This window comes from Peromyscus maniculatus, chromosome 5 (assembly GCF_049852395.1).
Source record: "Peromyscus maniculatus bairdii isolate BWxNUB_F1_BW_parent chromosome 5, HU_Pman_BW_mat_3.1, whole genome shotgun sequence".
NCBI lineage: Eukaryota > Metazoa > Chordata > Mammalia > Rodentia > Cricetidae > Peromyscus > Peromyscus maniculatus.
In genome coordinates, this window is record NC_134856.1 from 141,010,924 (window position 1) to 141,037,968 (window position 27,045).

Here is a 27,045-nt window from a genome sequence, read left to right on the forward strand (position 1 = left end):
CAAGCCATCTCTAACGGTTTTGAGACGTCCTGGTCACTGACTTTAAGCTTGCTACTAGACAAAGGGATGCACCTGACGGGGAGGTACAGGATGACTCTGCTGGAGGAAGAGGAAGAGGGGACCACAAAGATCTGCTTCATCCTGTTTGTAAACACAGCCTTGAGTCTTTATCACATATAGAGTATGAGTAATTTTGAGAAGACTATGTCAAACTGTACTTATATTGTCTAGTTCTAACTAGGTTGAAGGAGGCTATTGAGCTAAATGAGATCTTTTCAACTATACTTAACTTTGAAATAATGCCTACCCTTAGTAGCATGTTGACTGCTAACATGTCATTATTTTAATTTCTTTAAGTCACATCTCCTTCTCATAAAGGAAAATCAAGGCAAGTGTTGGGATTATGTTCAGACCTCCTCAGGAGAACAGGGCAAATTCAGCCCGTGGGAATCAGTCAAAGCTGCATCATTCATCCATATTCAAGCACTACTTCAAATAAAAGAAAATGTTAAGACAAATTCTTTCCACATAAGACCCCTTTAAAAAAAAAATAAGAATGAGCTGGGCATGGTAGCACATGCATGTGATCCCAGAACTCGGGAGACAGGGGAATTCTAAGTTTGAAGCCAGCTGGGACTACACAGCAAATTCTAGGCTGGCTTTGACTACAATAGTGAGTCTCTGCCCCCCAAACCCAAAGAAATAAAATAAATAAGTAAATGAATAAATAAATAAGAAGAGGAGATCTAAAACTTTCAGTCTTAAACACCAAGAGAATCTGCCTGGCAGGCCTGGCATTTAAACCGGAAGAGCTCATCAGTGCTCCTAGCACACGGGGTGTTCTGGAAGGAACTACAGAGCTGCCCTAACTAAAATGTTCAGCAAATGGGCAGTACAATTACTCTCTAGGGGCCCTTGTCTATGCTTATCCAATTTCACCCAGGCTTATGCCAAGAACCAGTACCGTCTATAAGTTGTTTTACAGACCATAACTTACACAGGTTAAAGATGCCTAGACAATGTTAAAAAGGTGCCCATGATAGACACAACCTATTCCGTAAAAATGATCAACTCACATCCAACAACACAAAGCGTCAGTATTTGGGGGTGGTTTGATTTTGTGCTCAAGACAGGGTTATACTATGTTGCCCAGGCTGGTGTCACTCTCTTGGGCTAAGGTAACCTCCTGCTTCAGCCTATTAAGCAGCTTTGACTAGAGACATGGACCAGAAGATCTGTGGCTGACTCTGAACTGTGGGCTGTTAAGATATTTCCCCCTTCATCCTAAGAATAACTATGGTCTTTGACAGATAGGTATTTAAATAACATCCTTCTATTCTCTTTCCTGCTCATGTGCTTAGAGTACATGAATGGAACATGAGCCGCTCATTTGTACATGGTGGTGTCTTGAGATAACCCAGCTCTGCCTCAGCAGTGTCCAGGCAGTGCTCTGACTCACAAGTACACACAGTGAGCAGCATGCCGCTCGCTGTAACTTGTTTACTGGCTACTAAGACTATGCTTATAAGGACTGAAGAGGAGCAAACTGCCATTTCATTGATAACCTTAGACTTTCATAAGACTAAGTAAACCCAGTAATAAGCAGTTAAGTCACACAGAGGGTGAGAATTAAAGGTGTGTGTAGGGGGAGATGTCACTTCCTTACAGCATGATCTTTGCTGAGTGAATAAATTCCTTGAAGGAAAAAATACAAAATGTGAAAAACTCTAAGAGGTTAACATCCCTTGAGCATAGACATCAAGGTCTCTGGAGAGGTGTCTGTACCTGGAGAACCTTTGAACTGTGGGCATTCCTTTTTAATGTGTCCTTCTCTTCCACAAATGAAACAACGTTTTTCTCTTAAGTCTTTGTCATCCTGTCTCTTCCATTTTTCCACTGGTGTCCTGAGAATCTTCTCCCGCCCCAGGTCTACAACTGCCCTCACCAGCTTTGATTTCGTAGCTGTGCACTGTGTGGGCTTATCTTCTTTTGTTGACACTTCCTTCTCTGTGTACTTGTTCTGAATTTCTTTGTCCTCTTTGCTTCTTTTTTCTTTGCTCTCAGAGTATCTTTGGTTTGGGGTATCTTCCTGGTCTCGCCGTCGCCTCACTCTATTGAAGATAAAATATAATAGGAAAAGTGTCTACAGGAACTTATCAAGATATGTACAAATGCAGAGATAACCAGGACCAGAAAGTGTGAAAAGGAAGCCTTGAATTAGACAAGTCTAGTTTCACTATTACGATTTCTGCAGTTCTGCAGCATCCACAGGGGGTGGGTAACAGGTGGCCACTCGGAAATTCAAGCCCATAGTTGTCCGAGTCCGTACAGTAAATGGTGTGCATAAGCACAACCCACACACACCCTCTGACAGTTACACTGCACTGCGGAGTCAATAACAAGACACCCAAGTCTGTACATTTTCAACCCAGATGCACTAGTTTCCAAACAGCCTGTCTGCAGTTGGCTGAATTTTCAAATGTGAAACCCTGGCACAGAGCCTGTCTATTAACAGTGCTGCAAAGTTAGCGCTTACTGCTGAGAGTCCTGAGCCCAGAGCCTGCCTCGATATCTGTGTGATGACACTCAAATCATGCGTGTGCTGTTGTGCTAATCAGCCTTTCTGATGTATCACCTTTTACTAGGCAGTGAAAATTTGAACTGTAAAATTTGAATTTCACTGAAAAATTTAACAATGGTTTCAAGAAGGCTTATCTTAAAAAGTGTCATTCACTTTTCCCTTTATTTTTTTTTAGAAGTGATTTTATTTTATGTATACGTATATGTACCAAATATATGTAAGTGTCCACGGAGGCCCTGGAATTGGAGTTACAGGTGGTTGTGAGATACCAGATGCAGGTGCTAGGAATGGAACTGGGGTCCTCTACATGAGCAGTATGCTCTAGCCACTGAGTCATCTCTTCAGAGATAACATCACACATAGCCCAAGATGGCTTCATATTTCCTTTGTAGCTGAAGCTGGCCTTGAACTTTCAGCTTCCTAAGTGTAAAAAGCACTGGTAAATGACACCCAGGTATCAAGATCATTTCTTTCTGCCCTACTGATGACTCCAGACTGTGACCTACTTTGAGTGTATCTGAGGTAAGAATAGCACTGTCCAGTTACAGCAATACCACTGTCAGCCGGGAAAAACGACCCAAGCAGACAACAGAAAACACCTCCCTGCCTCTCACTAACACATCAGGAGACAGCACGGTGCCTAAGCACCTGATCTACTGAAAGTAATCACTAATGATTAAGCTAATTTTAAACCAAAAGCTACACCCAAAAATTAGGGATGAGCACCTGGCCTGGAAGATGGTCATCTTCAAATGAGCCAGCCCTCAGCATCTGCACCCACAGTCACACTGGGATCATTTTGTTTTGATTTTTTAAAAAAAGATCTTAAATTTATCTGAAAAAATGCTTGATTTCAGATGCTTATTTTCCCTGTATCAAAAGACCCACACTTAGAAACCAGTACAACAAGGAAATAAAAACAAGGCTACTCCTTTTGAACATGTGCTTACTTTCTCCTCATGGGACAGTCCTTCATGAAGTGTCCAATTTTTCCACAAATTCGGCAACACCTGTCATTCGGAGCCAGTTCTCCCTCAGTTAGGACATCCGGATCAAAGAAGTATTCCTACAAGAACACAGCTGTGAAAAGGAACTGTGAACAAGACCACGCACACCGTGCAACCAGTGGGAGAACAGGGTGGTATTTTAATATTTGTACTGTTCATCCCAAACAAGATCTCAACATCAGTGAGAGGCACAGCTGATCGACTGACTGACCTAAACACACACACACACACACACACACACACACACACACACACACACACACACACACACACGGCTTCAACACAAAAGGAGAAGCCAAGGCCAAATAGAGGGTGTCAGGAAACAAAATGGCTAAACTGCAATGAACTGAGAAACATAATCTACATTGTGCAAATTCTATACTAAGGCAAAGTAAACTGTTGTATGTTAGTACTGGTGCTGCTGGGTGGCTTCTTAAGAAAAAGAATCAGAAGGGCTGCTTCAGTGTCTGCTGCAGGAGTCTGTGGGATGCTGCATCCCACCTGCACACTTCCTGAACAAAGTACTCATTTGAACAGACTGTGCAGGAGAAGGAGTTCTTGAACAAGCATGAGATGCACCACTGTAGATGTCCAGAGTAATATCTGACACGAGCCTGGCAATGATATGCTAAAAGTACCTACATGCCCATATGTAGAAGTTGCATCAAAGTCTTCCTGGGTGGAGGAAGGAAATGGGAAGCTGTTGTTCAAAGGGGACAAAGTTCTGGACAGAGAGAAGGAATAGGTCTGGAGAGAGCTATTGCCAAGTAGGGGCTACAGTCAATAATAAATATTTCAGAATAACTGCATATATTTCAAATGCCACACTATAAAATGACACAGAAGATAGATACTTTAATCAGCTTGATTCAATCATTCCTTTTTGCATACTTATTGATGATTAAAATGTGCACCTTATTTGCTTTCTGGAATTTCTAAGAGAAACTCACCATTTTTGAGGGGTAGTCCTTTGGAAATCCTTTGACTGGAATTCCAAATACTCTTCTACCATTGATAAAAGCTTTCATTATAAAATTTGTCACTATAAAGAAAAAAGTAAGAACTCAATTACATGCATTAATTAAGGGAACAAGAGACTGCACCAAGTTTACCAACAAGATTAACTTACTTTTCCTTGATAATCCAGCACCAAGATTATGATTCAAATCAAAGGGATCTGAGTAAAGAAAAAGAGACAAAAAAGATAATAAAGTAGGATATGCCACCATCCATCCCATAACCTAGGTCCACACAAGAAGGAAGCATTACTACCTCTTTGCTTATTAGTCAGAGTTGTGCACAGCTAAGCAATAGACAAACCTAAATGTAAGCCAAGATCTTCCAAAAGCATTAATCAGAAAAGAGCACCATGTCACCTTTATAATCTTTATAAAGGTTGCCTACTTCTGGAAAAATTACTGAGGAAGACTCATTACCCAGGTGACTTAATGTCCATTTTGTGTTCACATTATTAGTCACAAATATAAATGCATAAACCAGGAGTGGCAGTCTCTGCCTGTAATCTCAGCACATGGGAGGCAGAAGCAGGAAGACAGGAATTGGAGACAAGCCTGAGCTATTTAATTGTGTTCCAGGTCAATCTGAGCTAGAGACTGACACTGAGATGGTAAATAGTGATTATCAATGGCCAAGGAGACGGTTCAGTGTGTAAAACACTTGTTGCACACTTGTCAAGAACCATGAAAAGCCAGCTGCAGGAGCGGGCCTGATGAAAGGAGGAGGGTGTGACAGATGTGGTTGAGGGGACTGTTTCATACAGTACTATTGAGCACCTCTGAACCCAAGTATTATTTGATAGATGATTAAAAATACTAAATACACATTACTAATGATCTAGTCATCATATGAAGATAGGTATCATTTTCTTCCTGTCTAAGACAGTACTGAAAAAGGCAAAGGAAAAACCAAGATGCCTCTTTTTAGAGCCCTCCATATGGATGTGAAGGACCACATATGCACAGCAGGACAGGAGCCAGGGAGTGAAGCTAGGCACCAAGATTCTGCAGGCTTTGCTTCCAGCGGGCAAGCACCACGCCAGGGAGTATGACATCAGACGTGACTGTCGGCGGGAGCACAGAACCCTTCCTCTGGTATCTGGTACTACGTGCGAGGAGACTATCGTCCTAGTCAGATGCTGCTCTCTTCTGTTGGGGTGTGTGTGTGTGCACAAGCGAGTGTGTGCGTATGTGTTGTGTATGTGCGTGTGAGTGTGTGTGTTGTACTTTGGTTGTTTGCTTGGTTATAAAAGGCAGACTGTACCTTAGTTACCATAGTGTTGAAATGATTGCTACTATGCCGGGCATGGTGTGCATGCCTCTAACTCCAGTGCTTGAGAAGCTGAGGCAGGACAGCTCTGAGTTCTAGGTCCTCCTCTCAGGACTGAGATGACATATGGGCCACCACACTCACAATTCTGCCCTTTCTTCTTCTTTTTTTAGTTTACTTAGTATGCTGAACAACAAAAGACATGGTAATATGAGAGGACCCCTTCCCCCACTAATTCTCCTTTGACAGAAGCATCCAAAATGCTAAATCCCCACCCACAGCCCAGGCTGAAGGTCACAGCCCTGCATACAACACTACCCGAAGAAATGAAGTAATCATAAAGTCTATACACCATCTAGATACTAGCTCATGGTAAGAAAATGGATCCTATGAGACCAAGTAGACATTTCCTCAGCTATTTCTCAGCTCGTTAAAAAATTTAACCTTTATTTTGTCTTTTTAAAAATTAAATTCTTACCAGTTAGAAACAATTAACTATAAAAATCAATGGCTCCCATGAATTCAGTAGGGTGACCTGATCCAACTGCCTCAGCCTTCCCAGGTGCTGGAGTCATAGGTTTGAGCACCAGGCAAGCTAGAAAAAGCCTTTCCCTTTCATCAGCACTGACAAATTGTTACAAGAAAATTTTTTGCCCAACAGTAAGCAAAGGTCCTAAAAATTCATTTCTAGTGGCATTCTCCAACCTTCAATAAAGTCTTAGTTTTATTTTAGTCTTAAGTTACTTTAACTTTATTATAAAAAAGACACTTGCAAATACATAAAAGCATCACACACCAAAATTAACCAGACCCAAAGTCTATACAACTCAATGAATCTCTATATGGTTAGAATAGGCATTCAAATCGGAAGCTGTGGAACTCCACATTAGCTTTTACACATTAAGTATTAAATGTTTCATGCACTTACCTAGGACAACCAAAAACATCCACAACAGAATCAGACGTAGACAAACGATTCATTTTAGGTTTTCCACATCCCACTATCTCGAAGCTGCCTCATTTCTACTGCTGTCTTATTCTCCCACAGGAGTCCAATATTAGTAAAAGGTTTATTTTTCTGAACAAAGACTTTTGGACTCATGAAAGGCCCCACCTGGAGGCATTATATATTTTCAAAGGTACCTTGAGGGTGGTGTGGGCCACACCAGGGCTGCTGCACCGCACACTCTGGGCGGCAGCAGTCAGTGACTGCCCCACAAAAGATGCGTTGCCAGAAGAGCCAGGGCTCTTAGTTTAGACTCAGTGTTCAACTTGAAAGGCTCTGCACACCACCCCTCACACATGCTAGGCCAGCAGTCACTTCTAATTTGACTTTATTCATACCTTCAATAACGATGTATTTTGAGGTCCACTGTTTCTTAAAAGTTGTAAGCAGACCTTTTCTTCTGATGCTGATTACATGCTCCTTAAAATCAAACTCCTCTGTATAGAATCGGAGAAGTCCCAACCACAGCTGCCCAACAGATTCTGTATTTTTTCCATATTCTGGCCAACAAGTGGGCTAGAGACAGAAGGGGACAAGAGCTGTCACTCTATCATAAAATGTTAACAAGAAGCCGGGCGGTGGTGGCGCACGCCTTTAATCCCAGCACTCGGGAGGCAGAGCCAGGCGGATCTCTGTGAGTTCAAGGCCAGCCTGGGCTACCAAGTGAGCTCCAGGAAAGGCGCAAAGCTACACAGAGAAACCCTGTCTCGAAAAACCAAAAAAAAAAAAAAAAAAAAAAAAAAAAAAAAAAATGTTAACAACAGTATGCATTTGCACCCCAGGAAGAAAAACCTGGACTATCAACAGGCTTATAGACACAAAAATGTAACTGTAAATTAATTGTGTAAGTTCTCATTCAACTTTCTGTTTTGTTTTGTTTTTGGAGACAGGGTTTCACTATATAGCCCTGGAACTCACTTTGTAAACCAGGCTGGCCTTGAACTCACAGAGATCCACCTGCCCCCGCCTTGTAAGTGCTGGGATTAAAGGTATACCCCACCACACCTGGCTTTTTTGTTTTAAAACATCATTTATATGAATCTATTAGCTTCTACTCTGACTAGGACGTAGACACGACATTTAAATGATGTGTCTCAGGATGTGATGGTGGAGAATCTGTGAAGCAGCTTAAGAGCTGTGCTCAAAGTCTTAGAAGAATCACACAACAAAACTGTGTTCCCTTGGAATAGTTACTACCAAGAGCCAGTTGACACTGACGAAACCCCAGGTACAGTGCCTATAAATGCACTTAGCTTAATGAAAGGGACACTCGTGAATGTCAGTCTTCACTGTCACAACAGACAGATGTGACCACTCTACACCATGGTCATCTACAACATAGAACCGGACGACTATTAGTCAAGGCTTAGGAAAATCTTTACCTTAAAATACTCACCAGTTCATCTATTTGATCAAAAAAGTAAATATTCCAGCCATCAACAAGTATTTCCGGTTTCTTTTCACCTTTGTATATCTGAAATTAATTTAAAAAGTATTAGTACAGAATGAAAAACTAACGCGTTGATAGCAAGACAACTAGGAAAAGCTTAACTACAGAACTACAGCACGTCAGCAGAGGCTCAGACAAAGTCCAGTTTTGCAGAGGACACAGTCCCCTGTGGGTACCTCTTGAAGCACAGGGATGACAGGTGGAGACCTTTGCTGAAGGAAATATAGCACCATAAGAGTGTAGGCGTAGGATGACAAGCTGCCTCTGGACGCATCACCGATGTCACACATCTAGAGGGAAGAGATGACCCTGTGAAGAGCATGTCTACTCAGCCTGCAGCCACCCTATTACCACTACTTCATTTGAGGACCTAATACAAAATCACATTTTCAAAAGTGAAAATGTCAACTAAAGCAACCAACCCAACCTAAATCAAACCAAAAAAGAAAGTAGTGGACACACAGCAGGATTATCTTGAAAAACTAAGACATTAAGGCCAGGTGTGGTGGTGCACGCCTTTAATCCCAGCACTTGGGAGGCAGAGGCAGGAGGATCTTTTTGAGGCCAGCCTGGTCTATACAGCAAGTTCCAAGCTAGCCCACAGTGTGTATAGGGTGCTAGTGTCACACTTGTGCTTTCAAAAAGGTTTGCAAGTGTAGAACAATTTCCAGATCAGCCACAGGCAGCAGTGCACCCACCTTTGTGAACACTTTCATGGTGTAGCACAAATACTTCACTCTGGGGTCAATGGCTGAGTATGCAGACAAGAGTCTTGTGTTATGAAGAGCCTGTTGAAAAGAAAAGGGCATCATGAGGCTTTGAAAACATTGCAACCTAGAAAAGTTCACAACTGCAACACAGTTTAGAAATTCTTTCCTTCCTTCCTTCCTTCCTTCCTTCCTTCCTTCCTTCCTTCCTTCCTTCCTTCCTTCCTTCCTTCCTTCCTTCCTTCCTCCTTCCTTCCTGAGATAAGCTGTGTTAATCTAAGAGATAATGACAAATACATGTAATTCTGATTTAATCAATAAATCTTTAGTCTGAATAAATTGGGAAAAAAAGCCATTATAATTAAACAAGCATGTTACTAGGTGTGGTGACACAGGCCTGTCATCCTAGCACTTGGGAGATGGAGGCAGTAATAAAATAAGGAGTTTCCTTTAGGTAGATGCCCTCTCCCTGTGGCATTGTTTGAGTAAAACCCTCTCAGGTCCCATCAAGTCTGGAAGCAGCCACATGTGAGGCCAAAAAGGAGAGGATTCCACAGCAGCTGGGCGGGGCCTGTGACTCCGCTCTGACCAGTGGGACAATGCCTTTGCACTGGGATTCTGTCAACTTGACACAACTGAGAATCATCTAGGAAGAAAGAAGTCAACTGAAAACTGCTTCCATCAGATCTGCCTGTAGACAAGTCTCTGGGACATGTTCTTGCTGGATGACTGATGTGGGAGGGCCCAGCCCACTATGGCAGGGGGTCCTGGGTTGTATATTAAAACAAACTGAGCAAGCCATAGGGAGCAAGCCAGTAAGCATCATTCCTCCATGGCTTCTGCTCCACTCCTGCCTCTGGGATCCTGCTTTAAGCGCCTGGCCTGACTTCTCTTGATGATGGACTGTGACCTGTAAGCCAAATAAACCCTTTACTCTCCAAGAAAAAAAGGAGAGTATAGCACACAAACCAAATTACAGTCAAGTTCAAGTCAGAGAGACAAACCTTACCTGAAGTGAATCTTCAACTGGGCTCATGTGTGCATACACATGTGTGCACACACACTCTCACACTTAAACTGATGAGCTGTGCATACACACACACTCTCACACTTACACTGATGAACGTTTACCAACACACTGACAACAGAGTGGGAATGGAATGCTAGGCAAATATCCTACCACTGAGCTACTCTCTTAGCCCATGTGGATATGAATGGCTACTGAATTCCCCATAGCTTCAGTCTTAAAATACTACTTAAAATGCACATACCAAGCACCCAACTAATTCCCAAAGAGAGAGAAAATGAGGGCTGAGAGGTGCTTCAGCCCCTCGGGACAGAGGCTGAGTAGCCAAAAGGATGGGGTAAGAAGGATGAAATGAGTGCCTCATTTCACTTATGTGCTTATTTTTAAAAAGACATTCATTCCTCTTTATCTCCCTGAAGAAAATGCCTGAAACACCAGGCATGGTAGTATGAGCTTGTAATCTTAGCACTTGTGGGGTGGAGCCAGGAAGACCAGAAGTTCAAGGTCACCATCAGCTGTACAGCAAGTTCATGGCTAACCTCAGCACTATGAATCCCTGTCTCAACCCCCACTCCCAGCCCCGGCAAAAACAAAGGCCAGCCTGGGCTACCAAGTGAGTTTCAGGAAAGGAGCAAAGCTACACAGAGAGACCCTGTCTCGAAAAACCAAAAAAAAAAAAAAAAAAAAAAAAAAAAAAATGTACTCAAGGAACCAAAATAGGAGGTTCACACATAACATGACAAGTGAGAGGACAGACTGGGCTGGGCTAGTCTTTGAGACTCTTAAAAAAAAAAAAAAATAGAAAGAAAGACAGGCTGGGCAAACCCTAAGCATCTTACCAGTGTGTTATACAAGCTGATGTCTACCTCTAGCCCACTTCTTAGGTGGAAGAACTTCACGATGGGCACCTTTGCTGTTGTAATGGGCAGGATGTTCCTCAACCCTAGAGGGAAGCAAGATGCATAATTAAACACAACAACTGGGCAGAGATGATTCTCATGCTAATGTCCAGGATGAACTAAATCTAACTTGAGCTGTCTCATTGTATTCATTACAACTAATCAACGAAGTCTGTTGTTAAGTAACTAGAAAATACCTGGCAAAGTCTGCATCTATTAAGCACACTGGTATTTGAATCACAAGAACCAAAAAATCCACTGTCCTCCACAAACCAACTAGCTCTTGAGAAGCTGCAAGTGTGGATGCCAGCTGGGCTGTTTCTAGAGGAACTACTGGAGCTTGCACACGAGTTCTACTACCCCTTCCATCTGACTAATGACCCATGAGCCATCATCTCAATGCCTGACACAGCAATCACCATGAAGCTAAAACAACGACCGGAAAGGGAAGGAATGACTTTCAGTGGGTGAGGAGACTGCCTGAGGCACACTTTGAACATGCTGAAGTAGTGGAGGTGGAAGTCATTTACCTGGCAAGGAAAATGGCACAAAAAGGCTTCAGGGCCCTTCCATGACACTATGTAGGCTGGAAAACGGACCCAAGGGAAAGGAAAACGTGTTATAAGAAACAGGAGAAAAACTGGGAAGAATCCTTGAGGACAAAGAAACCAATGTGCTGGCCTAAGTACTGGAGAATCATGGACCACAGAGTTGAACCATGTTCCTGGTGAACAGTAGCCTGGAGGCACAGGGACAGAGGCAGAGTGACCACTCCTGAAGAACACCTGAGCTTCAAGTGTCATGGTGGCCTGAGAATGCAAAGATGAAGGAATGCACGCTTGAGATTGCTTATATACAAACTCAATTCCTGTGGGCCTACATGTAATGGTGGTATGCAGAGGACCCTTCATAACCGGACTTTCAACTTCACCTTGCATAAGGGGGAACAGAAATGGAAGGCATCCTAGGGAACTGCACGTGCAAGCGGTAAGCTGCAGAGCAGGGCCGCAGATTGAAGCCGCAACAACTTCAACTTCCCTGGCCTGTGCACAGATCAGGCGAGCAGACGTTTGCCTATGTTGCTATTGCACAGACGCCAGTGCTGAAGTCTAGAAGGGATTTAGAGTAAGAGCAGGTAGAGGCAGCAGGACAGAAATGTAAAACAAAAACAGCAACAACAAAAACCCAAAACAACAAGCAAATCTGAATTCACACAACATAGAACCAGTAGGAAGTCTAGGATCGAGAATCTCCACAGTTTGCTATGCCCCTCTTTCTTATTAGGGAATCTGCCATGATTGATCTCCTTTGACACTCACAAACCTGTCCTCGGAAACTTATCCCTTGCATATCACCCTGGCTCCACTTTATAATTCCAAAGGCTTCTGTTTCTACCCACTGTAATCAAGTTTTATGCCAAACTTCAGCTCCTCCCAAATACCAAAGGAGAGACACACACAGGCTTTTAACTTTTCTGCTGTCCTTAAATAACCAACACTTGTAATATGTGGCAGGCATTCAGTACTATGGCTGGGGAGACTGCCTGCCTTTGAAGGCACTGGCTTGTAAGCAGAGCCCTCCAGTTATCATTACATTCTCCAGAGTCCACTTCGATCATATAATTCTCTATATAAATGACTATACAGGGTAATTTCTGTTCTAAAAACAAGCACTGAACATAGTGGAAGCTCAGGACAGGGGCAGTCTATCTCAGCCCAAGTGATCCAGGAAAAGACGGAAGGCAGGCAAGCATGGGTGAGTTACAGTAAATGTCAATGTTCAGCTCAGCCCTAAACACGAAAAAATGGTCAAGTCTAGGAACTTCGCTTTTTTTGTATAATCTGAGAATCCAAACAAAACTTTTCTTTAGAGATGGACTCTTACTTGAGGAAAGTATCTTCTCAATATACAAAGGAAACTGTATCATTTTGTGTGCACGTGCACTCATGAGTGTGTCCACAAGAACAGGAGCCCTGTTGTTCACCTTCATTCTTTACTCTCAGAACAGAAGTTTAAGAAATAAATGCTGTGGATATTGTTCTATATAAATAAAACACTGATGGCCAGTGACCAGGCAGGAAGTAGGTTGCCAGACAAGAAGTAGGTGGGACAAGGAGAGAGGAGAATTCTGGGAAGCGGAAGGCTGAGGGAAGGGACACTGCAGCCACCGCCAGGACAAGCAGCATGTGAAGACGCTGTTAAGCCACCAGCCACGTGGCAAGGTATAGATTTATAGAAATGGGTTAATTTAAGATAAAAGAACAGTTAACAAGAAGCCTGCCATGGCCATACAGTTTATAAGTGATATAAGCGTCTGAGTGATTATTTTATAAGTGGATTGTGGGACTGCGGGGCTTGGGGAACCTGGAGAGAAGCTCTCCAGCAACAAATAAATGTTTAGCTGGGCAGTGGTGGCGCACGCCTTTAATCCCAGCACTCGGGAGGCAGAGGCAGGCGGATCTCTGTGAGTTCGAGGCCAGCCTGGACTACCAAGTGAGCTCCAGGAAAGGCACAAAGCTACACAGAGAAACCCTGTCTCAAAAAAAAAAAAAAAAAAAAAAAAAAAGAAAGAAATGTTTAAAGAAAGTGTTTTGTTAAGTGTGGTGTCTGCACCTGTGATCTTAGATAGTCAGGAGGCTAAGGCAAGAGTTGTGAGTTCAAGGCTACATTAGACCCTGTCTCAAAAAAAAAAAAAAGAACTCGACCCAAACAAATAAGAACTCTCAAACACACAAACCCCTCCAAAACCAACCACTTAATCAACTAACCACCCTACCCAGCAAACAGCCAGGCATGATGGTACACATCCATAATCCCAGAAATGAGGTACAGAGGAAATTTGAGGTCAGCCTGGGTTACATGGTTAAGACAGAGCTAGGGTTGTACTTCCGTGGTAGAGTGCCTCTGATGAGCAAGGCCTCAGACTCTACCCCCAGCAACAGACAAGCAGGCAAACAAACATACACTTTCACTATTTTGGTCCACAGCTGCCCCTAAGAACATTTCAGGTTTGTAGATCATTTGTAGGACCTATACATTCTATAGCTCTAAATACTTCAGAAACCACCTACAACAGTCTTCTAGATCTGTGATGAGACTGGATCAAGCTATGTTAAGCATCTTGCTTATGGTTCACAGTTTGTTGCGCAGAAAGGATGCAAACATAATTCACCAGGTCTGTGTGCTCTTTACCTTATTGTGGGCTTTCAGCAATGTCTACAGTTGGATTCACATTTAAGGCAAAATTACTTAAATCTCTCACCTGCCTTGAATATGCTTTGTAACCCAGACAAAATAGCTAGCATCAACCACACAGGCATTACTACCAATTTTCTTTCTTTATTAGACTACAGAACATTTTAATGACAACAATATTACATATATTTATAGATGAGAAGGCATACTTCCTCATTGGCATGAATAAATTCTAAGTATATAAAACACTAAAGAAAAAGTAAAAGGTACTTTTGAAAAATGAATAGAGGTACCTGAATGTTTTCTGAGGACTCTTGCCAGCTCCTCAATAGTTCTTACACAGTCCAACCCCTGCAACAAAGGCACAAAAACAAGAAAACTGAAAGCTAAATCAGAAAACAAGCTGGGCCTGCTGGCACATACCTGTAATCTTAGCTACTCAGGAGACTGAGGTAAAATGGTCAACAATTAAAGGGGTGTCTGGGTTGCACAGTAAGTTCAAAGGCAGCCTGGGTAACTTAGTGAGACCCGGGGAGGGCTGGGGATGGAGCTCAGTGCTGAGAGCGCGCCTGGTTTGTGTGAGGTTCTGGTCGGACCCAAAGCAAATCGGGAACAAGTAGGAGGCAGGGTCCTACACTGTGACAGCCTCCACCACCTTCAGAGACAGTGAGGTTCATTTCAAACCTTTTCTTCTTATTATTTTTATTTGTGTGCCTGTGTGACTGAGTGTGGGCACACACATGTCAGGACATTACATGTGTGAAAGCGAGCATGCATGGAAGTCAGAAAACAACTTTTCAAGAGTCAGTTTTCCTCTTCCACTGTGGGAGTCATCAGAGTTGTACTGAAACACTTCTACCTGCTGAGTTGCCTCCGCAAGCTCAATCTCAGATGGCTTTTATGTCCCTTCAGTTGAGTGTCAGTTACTATACATACAAAACACCCTAAAGATATGTAAACCTTTTGGATGTACAACAAAAGCCAAAACCAGAACTTCCAGAAGGTCTCTGAGCCACGAGAACTTTCTCACTTGGAAGAATACCTTAGGTATGGATATGCAAGAGAGCTTCTGTCCTTCCTCACATGTATGCTGAGCAGATTTGCACAGTTTATTTAAGAACTGATGCCTTGCTGTGGAGAGCGACTGAACTCAGGTTACTTCCCTGTGGGACTAGCCAAAATTAAAGTCACACAGTAGTTTGGAATGGTGTTTTGGCCAAGTCGTACTTCATGTTTTTGCTGTTTTTCAGACCAAGTGTCTCTGTGCAGCCCAGGCTGAACTCAAATAATTCAAGGCCCTCTTGCCTGTGCCTTCCAAGTTTTGGGATGCAAGCATATTCCACTGTACTCTGGCACATAAAAACATGTTTGTGATCCCCATCTGCATAAGGCCTTCTGATGGTACAGACCCTACAACACATTCAGAATTTTACTTTAGAAATAACTATCAAAAGTAGTTTAAAAAAAAATTAATGAAAATCAACATTGAGGAGATATAGGTCATTCCATATGGTAGACCTAATCTCACTCTACACCATTCATCAAATTCCAGGTAGATTTCTTTTGACGGGTTTTCCTGAAGTCAGAAATGTCCTTGGAATGCAGACTCAGAACAAAGCCATGTAGAGCGAGCTCCTGAGCAGCAGCAGTGCAGGCATCAGACCAACAGCATCTATGCCACTTCATTCCGAAAAGGGTCCCTTAGTGACAGGTGTGACTCGGTGCAGGGCCCCACCTGGCATGCATAAGGCACTTACCAGACTGACTCTGTTATCAGAGAGAGAAAGAGAGAGCAGCCACAGAGAACGTGTACAGGACTGGGTGTGGCACTATTCTAATAAAACTGTGAAAACAGGCTGTTAGCATGGAATGATGGCACGGGTCATAATCCCGATTCAGAGGCTGAGGCAAGAGGGTCAGGAGTTCCAGACTGGCCTGGACTATAAAGCAGACCCCCATCTTCAAGAAGAGGGGGAAAATCAAAACAACAAACGGGGCTCTAAGCTGCTTTTCAGCATATGGGGTGTACTCTGCTATCTCTCCTGACAGACATGATCCAAGCCATCCAAGAGAGAACTTCCCAAAGCAAGAGGGGGAACAGAATTATCTACCAAAATACATGTTTTGGTACTGATAAGACCAAGCTTGTCTTAAATCTAGGTCCTGAACTCAAAAGTTAATGCTCACCATATATAAGCAAAGTAACATCACAGATAACTCTGGGAGGGTATCTGTCCCGGTCTAGTGGCTAAGCCAATGGGCACTGGTGAAGGCGGTCTGGATTCAGAGAAGTCAGCACAATTTGTTCTACAGTGGAAGCCCCTTCAGAGCTACCTAGTCAATGGGCAAGCTTTGCCTTTTGCTCTACAGCCCAGGCTGACCTTGAACTTCTAGCAATCCTCCTGCCTCAGGCTCCCAGGTGCTGGGATCACAGGTGTGTCCGCCCCATGCCCAGCCAGCACTTGCTACTCTTCACATCCCCTCCAAGTGGGTCAACACAGGTTCAGAGGCTGTGCTTCGCGGTGCACTGCATGTGGAATGCCCCGGTACATTCCAGATGCCTCACAATTCTGCCAGTGAGGACGGCGCTAACCACATGTTCACAGCACATGTGTGTTCACGTGGCAACCGTACCTCAGCAGTCTCATGTCCGTTAATTGTCATACAGACGTCAAGGTCACTCTGTTTGAACCCAAATCCATTTTTGGAGGAGCCAAACAAGCTCAATTTAGTTCCTGTTAGGGATAGATGACAAGTAATAACTTATTACCTGAGTACATTTAATTGTTGTTTTAACGAATCCAAAATACCAATTGCTAACTATCCTATCTCATAATTAAGGTCTTTAAATGTTGTTATTACAATGATTTGTTTATTTATTTATGTACTGTGTCTGTGTGCATATGTGAAAGACAGGGGACAATATGCAGGAGCTGTTTTTTCCTTCCACCATGTGGGTCCTGGACTCAGGTCATCAGGTTTGGCACCAAGGTCATTTATCTGTTCAGCCATCCTGCCAACCCCAATGTCTTTTTAAATACACATTTATTCTTAATGATTCTTTCAGTTTACTTAAATATACATGTTATATATGACATGAAAGATTAGTGGATACCACTTTATACCAAAATGCAAGAACGTCATTCAAGGAAAAATGTGAACCATTTAATACTGTAAGAGCGATGCTTGTAATGTACTTTAAAAGACTGATTTTTACCTCTGTGTCTGTGTCTACATACATTAGTGCATATACCCTCAGAGAACAGAGGTGTCAGGTCCCCTGAAGTTGGTCTGTAGGAGCAGCATGTACTCTTACTGGCTAAGCCATTTCTCTAGCTCCTGGAAATGTGTGCGACTTACTCTAATTCCAAGTGAATTCACCTCCTGCATGCTGGGTGATCCTACACTGTAGTCTTTCTGTTGGTAAACTAGATGTGGTGGACCAAAGCCCATCCCAGATATATAAACGACCTCAACTCTGATCCTACTTACCACAAGGTTTTCCCATCGTTGCTAAAGTTAATGTGCCTGTAATACACATGTTCTTCTATTACCTTTCTTTTCCTAAAGATAAAAAAATTACCTACCTGGAAAGTCCTGTTTTATGAAACTTTCTAGATTTTGCCGGATATGTTCACGAGCCTGATCTTCAACAAGAGTTGGAGAAAAATCCTCTGTTTAAAAACAAATAGATACAATGAGTAGGGGAGTGACTTAAAAAAAGAAAAAGAAAAAAGAAAAAAAAAGAGTTGATATTGTTAGGAAAGCAGAAAAAATAGTTTTGAGGAAAAGAAAACTTACAAGCTTCAAAAATTAGACTTTTATACCAGACAGTGCTAGCAATAAAACAGTCGGACAGCGTCTGTCCAGCTAGGACTGTGGGACAGACATAATGCCAGCAGTGGGAGGTCCACGCCAGCCAGGGACACACAAGGAGACCCTGCCTCAATGAGTCTAGCCCAAGAACTGCTCTGGATAGGGAGGCTAACAGGGACAGGGGCTCTAAACCTGGGTTGACAGAATCTTCTAGAATTCCAACAGAAATGTCTGTGGGCCACTTTGTTTTTAAATGGGAGCCTGGTTTTCTTTTTTAATATCTGAAAAAATTTAACAAAACAAAAATGTCAATGGTAGCTGGGCAATCCTGGATATTTGGGAGGCTAAGGTAGAGGAGGACAGCTTGAATCCAAGAACTCAATAACACAGTGAGACCCTATCAGAGAAAGGGAAGGAGGGACTAGGCTGGGCATGAGAGTCAGTGGGTGGTCCCACAACAGGGAGGCACAGATTGGAATCAGTGGTTGTGAAAAGGTAACAAGAGGACATGAAGTGGAAGTAGTGAGATGTGGGGAGTGGATGCAGGAGGATCTGGGGGATGGGTGGCGGTGAATATGATCACAACACACTGCATGCAATTCTCAGAGGACTGACTGTAAGGCTGACTGATAACTCTCGAGTGTCAACCCCTGTGCACACAGAAGACTTACTGTAACACTGGATGCAAACTTGATCTAAGATATTTGAGAACTTGGGTGTCAGTGGTGGCAAAGGTTCCAGTTGGATTCTCTTGAAGTCCTCAGGACAGTCCTTCTTTAGATGACCTTCACGTTTACACAAGCTGCACACCACTGTGGGAGACTGCAGAGATATGATGAACCAAGATACAAGTGAGTGAGATAAAAATCTGCTAAATAAAGGGTCTTAGAAAAAATAATTAACTATAGTTATTCCCTAATTTACAGCTACTCCAAATGTCCTGAGAGATGGGACATGCTGCTGGTGATGTCAGGAGAAAAGGGATGTGAACTGTCTGTAGCCTATGCACATCCTATTAGTCTCAAGGAGGGACATGGATCAAGTGGTCACACATCAGAACCTGTTCATGGAAATCAGGCTGACTAATAGCTCAGCTGGTAAAGGGCCCTTGCTGCCAAGCCTGGTGACCTGAGTTCAATTCCTGAGACCCACACAGTGAGCGACCTGACTCCCTCAAGTTGGCCTCAGACTTCCACAAACACACAAATGGCACATATGCCTATCCCACACGGGTGATAAATGGGTAAATATAACACCCCCTGCCCCCAGAAATAATATCCATTAGAATGCTCTAGAGTCCCCCAGATCTGAGACCATCAGCAACCATTACCTTGCCTTTGGTGAAGGTCAGTTTTCTAAATTCATAGAAGAAGTCCGACTGGTCCCTGGGTGAATTTTCCTCAGGAAAGCTTTTTTCATTAAGACTTATTCTGTTTAGGTCTATGAGCAGAGTCCCACCCATGTGTTCTTCAGACTCTTCTAGATCTTCACCCTTAGCAGGCTCAGCTAAGTCATCCTCTTCAGAAAGGGCATCCTCCTCCCCTGACCCAATGTGTCTGTTATCCCCCTGATGTTCACTAACAAGCTCCTCCTCATCTTCTGTGTGGTTCATACTGAGCCTGGGCTCCTCATCCTCATCCTCGTCGTCATCAAAGTGCATGACTGCTGATGCCTGGCCCGGGACTAGAGGGGAGAAGCAATTCAGAGACCCTTCTGTGTTTTCTTCATTGACATCAGCCTTGTCATCCGAGGAGGCACAGCTGCCACACTCTTCAGTGCCAGGGCTCCGGAGCCCTACCAACTCCAGAGTGTTGTCTGCTTGGAGACCACAAAGGCTGCCATAGTTCTTAAGTTCTGGATGCTTGCTGCTGCTTAAATCTTGATCATCAGAGCTCAAAAGATGCCTGGCCTGCCTTCTGACTTCCTCGTTGTCACTTCCTGTTTCTTGATGCTGTGCTGCGGCATCCTCACAACCCTCGCAACTGACCTCTGCTTGGACATAATCAGAGCTTTCCTGGTGTATTTGAATGTGCACACTTCCTATTTCCTCCTTTGGTGGGCTTCCCAGCAGCTTAGTGGTATCTTTAAGAGTAAGCGGTTGTGCCTTGCAGGAACCTGAGGTGGGAACACCAGGACCTTGAGCCACAGCTGCTTTTCCCAGTTTATCAGTATCTGCCTCTTGGAGCTTTGGGCCACAACTTCTTGCTTCTTTATATGGGTCTGAAACATGGGTAATGGGGCCAGGAGGCTTTGTGAGGTTGGGTTTTGTAACTCTGTGTGGGAGAGCGAAGTATTTGTATGTTGTCCTCAAACAATGAAGTATATACTCAAACACAGGTTGGTTATTCAGGGTCCTTGCCACATTTCTTTTAACAGAATAGGGGTCTGTAACAAAAAAAAAAAAAAAAGAGAGGAAAAAAAGAGAAAGCCACCACTTCATACACTTCTATTTCATCATGTTTAAAACTAGACTTTCAAAGATAAAGCAGGTAACAAACAATAGTAAACTGGATCATGCATCTTACATGCTTTAGATACACTTAAACACAACTTGGTGGGCGTGAGGGCAGCAGTTTACGAGCTGAAAGCAATGCTCCTGAGTCTCCTGCTCTCCACAGAGAACCCATGGGAACTGAGACCCCTTCCCTAGCTGCTCAGTGACTGGAGGTAGGAAAGATATCATCAGTGTGGCTCTGGAGCCCTGGGGAACTGAAGACTTTCCAACAGGCTTTGCGGCTGAGTCCTCTGCACCCTACTCAGCCAGCCTTACGGTGTGTCAAGCTTACCTCCACTCTTCCGCCCTGGGAGGCCCCATCACTGAAGTGGCTGGCCTGAGTTTCAGGGGCGAGAGGGAGGCACCAGGAGGAGACACCACTTCTCTCAATCTTTTCTCCTCCCCTAGAACTCCAGCAGGTTAGGCAATTGGCCAGAAGAGCTGAGCCAGAGAAACTGCAGGGGAGGGTTTAAAATGTGAGATCCCCAAGACTGCACATAGAATTTATGCAAAAAGAAAAAAATATCTTATGCAACATAAAGCTTGAAAAAAAAATCAAGCAAAACCGAGATTTCCATGTAGGAGTTTTGCTGTTGTTCTTAAGTTAAAGGAGGAGAGCTAAGATTTCTAGAAGGTTCCAACCTCCTGACTTTGCAAAGCTGAGAGGAGTTTTTCCATCACTGTCTGATAGCTGACTCTGCATGAGGAAGTTACTGCTTTCTGCTTTAAAAATAACTCTGTTTCCTCTACTGGAGTCATCCAACCTTAAGAACAGCATTTTTCACAAGAAAAATATTTCACTCATCTTTGTAAAACTAAACCTCAACAGGAATTCCTAAGAGGGTAGGATTTCAAAACACAAAAGTGAGGACAGTAAGAAGAAGACTAAGAACCCACAGATCGCAGGGAAACTTCGAAAGCACTAAGTTTCTAAGCACCTCACAAAGCAGGGACTCAGGTACCTTTAACCAGTCACTTGATAATTAAGACACTGTACCTTAGGGTAAGCCCTTGGTCCCTTACAACCCAAGGTACTGCATGCAGGAGTCTAGTGTTTATTTTACCTTCAGACCAGGCCTACCTCTGGTAGGAACTGTAAAGAGAAATGTGATAAAAATGGGCTGTTAGATTGGTACCATATAAAAAGTAATTGAACATTATTACCTTCAATAGCGATGCGCTTTTTGGGCCAGTCCTTGGATTCCCGGGATATCAATTCTTTGACACGAATACTGATCACTAAATCAGCCAGATTAAACTCTAAAGCATAGAACCGTAGCAATTCCACCCAGAGTTGCCCAACTGGCACTGAAGGCTCGTGTTTTATATTAAATGTCAATGGAACCTATGAATGACAAGGAGCACAGAGGTTAATTCAGATGCCAGCTCAGCCCGAGAAGTAAGAGATTTCTCAAACCTAAGTGAAAAATCTGAGGACTTCAGAAAACCATGAGCTGGACAATCCATCTAGATAATCTAATCACAGGCTCTATTAGGTCAGAGGTGAACAGCACTGCACCCTGGGACTCAAGCATGTTAACACTCAGCCATTGTCTCAGGAATTTCACCACAGGAGCAGACAGCACAGCTAATTGTGAAGTCTCAGCAGTAGGTGGAGAGGACCCTGTGAAAGGCTGCTGGTGTGCTCAGGAAAGGCCTGCTGCTGCTGCTGCTGCTGCTGGCAGGCACCTGTGCAGGTGTGGGGACTCAGAGCCGCTCCTGCTGAGGCAGGGAGGAGGAAGAAACTCACTGTCATTGGCCGACACACTGTATCTGCCAAGTGGCACTGAGTCTTTACGTCAGATAATACTTAGTATCAGTTCAAACAACATATGTGACATAATAAAAAGTACATAGGACTTAAGATAGAAAGGAACAGGGGAACAGTCCCATCGTGACTCTGCCAGCCCATAGCTTTAGCTACTCTGCAACTTAGTTTCTCCACTCTGTGATTGTTAGCACAGGCAGGACAATGGCCAACAGAACTGGCTGTGACAAGCCTAGTTTAAAATCCACACTCTGCCAGGTACTAGCTGTGATGACCTTGGTCAAGGTCTATAACCTGTCTAAGACTTGAATTCCTCATCCGGAAAATGGGGATAACAGTACCCACCTCATAGGGTTGTTGGGAGGACTGAGGGAGATAGTGTCTGTAAAGTGCTTAGCACAGTGCCTGGCAGACAGTGTTCAAAAAATGGTCGCTATCATTACTGCAGAGTAGGGATGATACACCTATAACACAGGACAGTGATGAGGATTAAATCAGAAGCAAGGGAAAGCAGCGGGCAGATGTGGTTGCTCTCTGCACTTTTCTCAGGCACTATCTTTTGAAGAAATGCAAACATCACTGAAACACAACGTCACACCTGTAAGATGCTCTTTAGAGGTAATTCAGTTCAACTCCCATGTGCTACAAGAAGGAACTGAAATCCTGAGCACTTTCATGATTCCTCAGTGACACTGCTTAGCAGGAAGAATCAGCAGAGGTTAAGCAAACCACCACTCTGAAGTTAAGTATGTTCTAGAGGTTGCTTAACCTCTCCAAATAACAATTTTAAAATAAAGCATTAAATGGACACATAACAATGACTTTTTCTTCACATTTTTTTCTCTAATACATGAATAAAACATTTTTCATCTGAAGTATATAAATTTGTCTACAATCAAACTTCTAACACCACACTTTAAAATAAGTGGTGTGACATTTCATTAACTAGTAAATCTCAGGCACATGGATTCTGCCAATCACGAAGTCACCTGGGAGGACTGCAAGGCAGTGCTGACACTCCTCACTGGAACAGACCTGGTCTAAGTCCCACACATCGTAGTTGAGGACACAGAAAGCCTGAGAGCCTTGTTGAATTGCACCTCTTTATCCACTTTGTAGTCTGAGGAAGGACTTTTAAGTCTCTCACGTAATGCCTTCAAAGCTTCATAGCAAGGAACTTCAGAAGACTATCTACACCACTGGTTTTAGCCTTTCTTTTCAAAGTAGAGAATACTCTTTTCCAAGGAAGAATAGCAGCTAGTGTTGACCGAGTGCTCACCACATGCCTGACACTGATTTAAACTCTCTAGGAAACAATGAATGCTAGGAGAGGGCACTAAGATTATTTGTGGGGAGGAAGCCGGGGCACAGGAAGATTAAGTGACCTGCCTAAGGACACACAGCTAGAAAGTCAGAGCTGAGACACAAATTCACATATGCCATCTCAAAAGCCTAGGATGCTTCCCACAACCCAAACCAAAACACAGAAAACAGAATGGTGCTGTCTAGGACAGCAGGGTCAGGGCATCTCCACTATTCTCCCAGTTCTAGGAAACGAGTCCACAGTTCATCACTGGTCCATTTTGAGACACACATAAACCATGGACTAGAGGAGTAACATGACTTGTTAGTGTACACTGGGCTTAGAACCATGAACCCTGACTCAGAAGTATTTTATGGCTAGTACAGTTATCTTACATCAAAGGTTCTATTCAGTATCTTTAAAAGGCCTCTGCACATAGAAGAAGCCACATAAATAAATGGATTAGTGACGGTCAATTTTTCAACCTTTCTCATTACTTGTTTATTCAAGAGGCTAAATAGACAAGGAAATGAAACAGTCACGAGCTAGTACATAAGTATGCGAGCTCTTTAAGAAATAAACTGGAAGCCGGGCGGTGGTGGCGCACACCTTTAATCCCAGCACTCGGGAGGCAGAGCCAGGCGGATTTCTGTGAGTTCAAGGCCAGCCTGGTCTACAGAGAGATCCAGGACAACCAGGGCTACGCAGAGAAGCCGTCTCGAAAAATCAAATAAACAAACAAACAAACTGGGACCCAGTCCTACACTCAAAAGTCAGCTTACTATGGAGAAGCCTACACACCCACGTTTACGAATGCGCTACTCCCATCAGTCACACTTTGAAGTCAGCCTAGGTACTCATAAATGGAATAAAAAAATAGGTCTCTCTAAATAAAACAAAATCTTATTTGTCCATAAAAATGGAAATTATGTTGCTGGCATGAAAATGTATGGAACTAGATGTGATCACATTAAAATAAGCCAGTCTCACAAATATGAGCATCCCACACTTTGTCTCCTATGCAGAATGGAAGAGCGCCGTAAGGTAGGACAGTAGAAAGGGTCTATTAGGACACAGACAAGGAGAAGTGGGAGGGGACAGGTGGACCAAGAAAGGCTAACAGGAATGAACAGGATCAAAACATATCACAGTCATACAGAGAAATGCTGTATGTAATGCGACCCACTCCTTTGTGCAATTAACTTATACTACATCTCAAGAACAGTTAAGATAAAGCCATGTATGGCAGGCAGCTCATGTCCATAATCCTAGGACTTTGAGAGGTTGAGGCTGGAAGACTGCCATGAATTCCAGACTACTCTGGGCTACATATTAAGTTCCAGGGTCAGCCTAGGAAACAGGGTTAAGACCCTGTTTCCAAAACCCAAGCAGTGTAAACAAAAAGGGTCGTGAAAACAAAGAAGACCGGGAGACAGGCTGATGCATAACACCACGAAGGCCAGGGACATCAATGGTGTGACTAGAAGGGGAGAACAGACCTGCCCCTTCTTCGCTGCAGTCTCTCCGGGTGCCTCCTCTTTGGTGGTGCTGGCACTCCCTGTGGTGTCACCGGTGTACTCCCAGACCACAGAGTCCTTCTCAATGTCTTTAAGGTTGAAATTCCCTAATTTGTTTAAGGAGAATTCTTCAATCTAGAAAAAATAATCAGACATATCTTACTATATAGTATGAAAAATTCTGTGACAGGGGGTACTAAAACATTCACAGGAATACAAACTTAACACACTCTATAGTTCATCTAAGACATGAAATAGGAGACGGCAAGATGGTTCAATGGGTAAAGGCCTGATGACCTGAGTTCAGTCCCAAGGTGGAACGAAGTAGGGGATCCTTGAAAGCTGTTCTCTGACTTCCACACACAATAATAAATAAAAGTACGAAATTATAAAATACAAAACAGTTCACCAACTACCTTTGAGATTTGGTAATTTAAGTATCTTTTCGGGGTAAAGAGTAGGGTTTTGATTTGCAAAAGCCATGGTGACTTTGCAAAGTAAGTTTTCAATATCCTGGGGCACAGCATGGTCCTAGAGTACTTGCTTGCCTGGCATGCCTGAGACCTGTCGCAAAACTGGAAACAAACGAAACAAAATAAAACCCTAAGAAAAAAACAAAATAGCCTAATAAGTATCTGAAGTTGTTGGTTCTAGAGTAGAATTCACTGGTACTTAAGCCTTAGCTTACTCTAGCTATGTGTCCTGAGAGTCTGAGGCATCTCTCTAGGCCTCAGCACCCTGAGAAGTGGAGCCCCCCCTATGGGAGTATACTGGTGCTATAATTGATCTGCTCATGCATGACACATAGTCTTTAAAAATTTTCAAAGGACGTCAGGAATTGCTCCTATCAGCATTGTGAAGGTATGCAACTACCATCTAGATCCTCCTCATAACAGAACAGCTTGGGGGAGGGGGACACACTTGGAGTCAAGCTTCTCAGGAGGAAGCAGGGGTTCAAGGAGAATCTGGCCAACTTAGCAAGACTGTTTCAAAGTAAAACAGGGCTGGAAAGATGGCTCAGTGTATAAGAGCACTAGTTTCTCTTCCAGAGGACACAGGTTTGATTCTGAGCACCCACATGATAGCTCACAACCAACCACCTGTAACTATAGTTCCAGAGGATCTGATGCCTCTGTAGGCACCTGCTGTGTACGCGCATGCGCGTACACAGCAGAGGTTAAGAGGTAGCTAACAATGAAGCTCTGTGGTAGAGCATTTGTGATGGTAGCATGTTTGGGACCCTTAGTTTAATCCCCAGAATCACTACCCCCCAAAAAACATTAGATATCATGAATTCTTATTAAGTCCAAAAGTAACTGTGTATATTTTTTTCATTAATAAGGAAAATGTCTGTGCATTGTAGGAGAAAAGGTTTGAAGCGCTAAGCTCTGAGAGGCACTATGGCGCGCTGGACAGTTCTCTCCTTACACAATGGGGCTTATTAGTCATAATGCTTGGGCTGCTTTCCCAATCGCTGAAAGAAGCAACATGAGGGGCATGTTTATTTTAGCTCATAGTCCATCATGGCAAGGAAGTGAAGGTAGTCTTCTCCTTTAACCCGTATCAACCTGATGAAAGAAACTTGTCTTCTAGGTGATTCCAGAATCTGTCAAGTTGACAACACAACCATCACATGTAATTCAACAAGTTAATGAACACACCACACTGTGGGCTGGGTTCTCCATCAATGGCGTAGCTGACAGCACTCCCACTGAAGTGGAAGGGATGTGGCTCTCCCGACTTCCTGCTGTCTTACTTCACAGGAAGTCCGTCTTTTCCTAGCCTTCCCAACACCTGCTACTCCCAGGGCCACAGACTCCACTCCTCTTCTCTAATGTGTCCCTTGTCACTCTTCTCCTTTCTCAAACACACCACCGCGTGGTGTGCATGCACTAGCGCATGAGGAAGACCTCACTCTGGTCCGTATACACACTCATGACATGACTCTGCTCTGGTGGTCTACCACAGCACCCAGAATGCCTGGAGAGG

General features: G+C 43.4%; 1 protein-coding gene across 23 annotated transcripts in view; it reads right to left on the bottom strand.

Moving 5' to 3' along the window:
- The window catches only part of Tut7 (terminal uridylyl transferase 7), a 61,300-nt gene that overhangs the window by 9,398 nt on the left and 24,857 nt on the right, over positions 1 to 27,045 (bottom strand). For 15 of the 23 annotated variants that reach the window (XM_076573504.1, XM_076573497.1, XM_076573493.1 and 12 more), the window contains exons 11-26: positions 25,039 to 25,191; positions 21,633 to 21,813; positions 19,305 to 20,359; positions 18,646 to 18,796; positions 17,746 to 17,832; positions 16,793 to 16,893; positions 14,452 to 14,509; positions 10,904 to 11,007; positions 9,029 to 9,118; positions 8,507 to 8,620; positions 8,277 to 8,354; positions 7,219 to 7,396; positions 4,718 to 4,765; positions 4,539 to 4,630; positions 3,532 to 3,647; positions 1,786 to 2,111 (exon numbers count right to left, since the gene is read on the bottom strand). In XM_076573504.1, coding sequence (XP_076429619.1) covers positions 1,786 to 2,111; positions 3,532 to 3,647; positions 4,539 to 4,630; positions 4,718 to 4,765; positions 7,219 to 7,396; positions 8,277 to 8,354; positions 8,507 to 8,620; positions 9,029 to 9,118; positions 10,904 to 11,007; positions 14,452 to 14,509; positions 16,793 to 16,893; positions 17,746 to 17,832; positions 18,646 to 18,796; positions 19,305 to 20,359; positions 21,633 to 21,813; positions 25,039 to 25,191 — 2,932 coding nt within the window. The remainder of the gene's footprint in view (positions 1 to 1,785; positions 2,112 to 3,531; positions 3,648 to 4,538; positions 4,631 to 4,717; positions 4,766 to 7,218; positions 7,397 to 8,276; positions 8,355 to 8,506; positions 8,621 to 9,028; positions 9,119 to 10,903; positions 11,008 to 14,451; positions 14,510 to 16,792; positions 16,894 to 17,745; positions 17,833 to 18,645; positions 18,797 to 19,304; positions 20,360 to 21,632; positions 21,814 to 25,038; positions 25,192 to 27,045) is intronic. The other 8 variants (XR_013051698.1, XM_076573505.1, XM_076573500.1 and 5 more) reach the window with 1 other exon arrangement.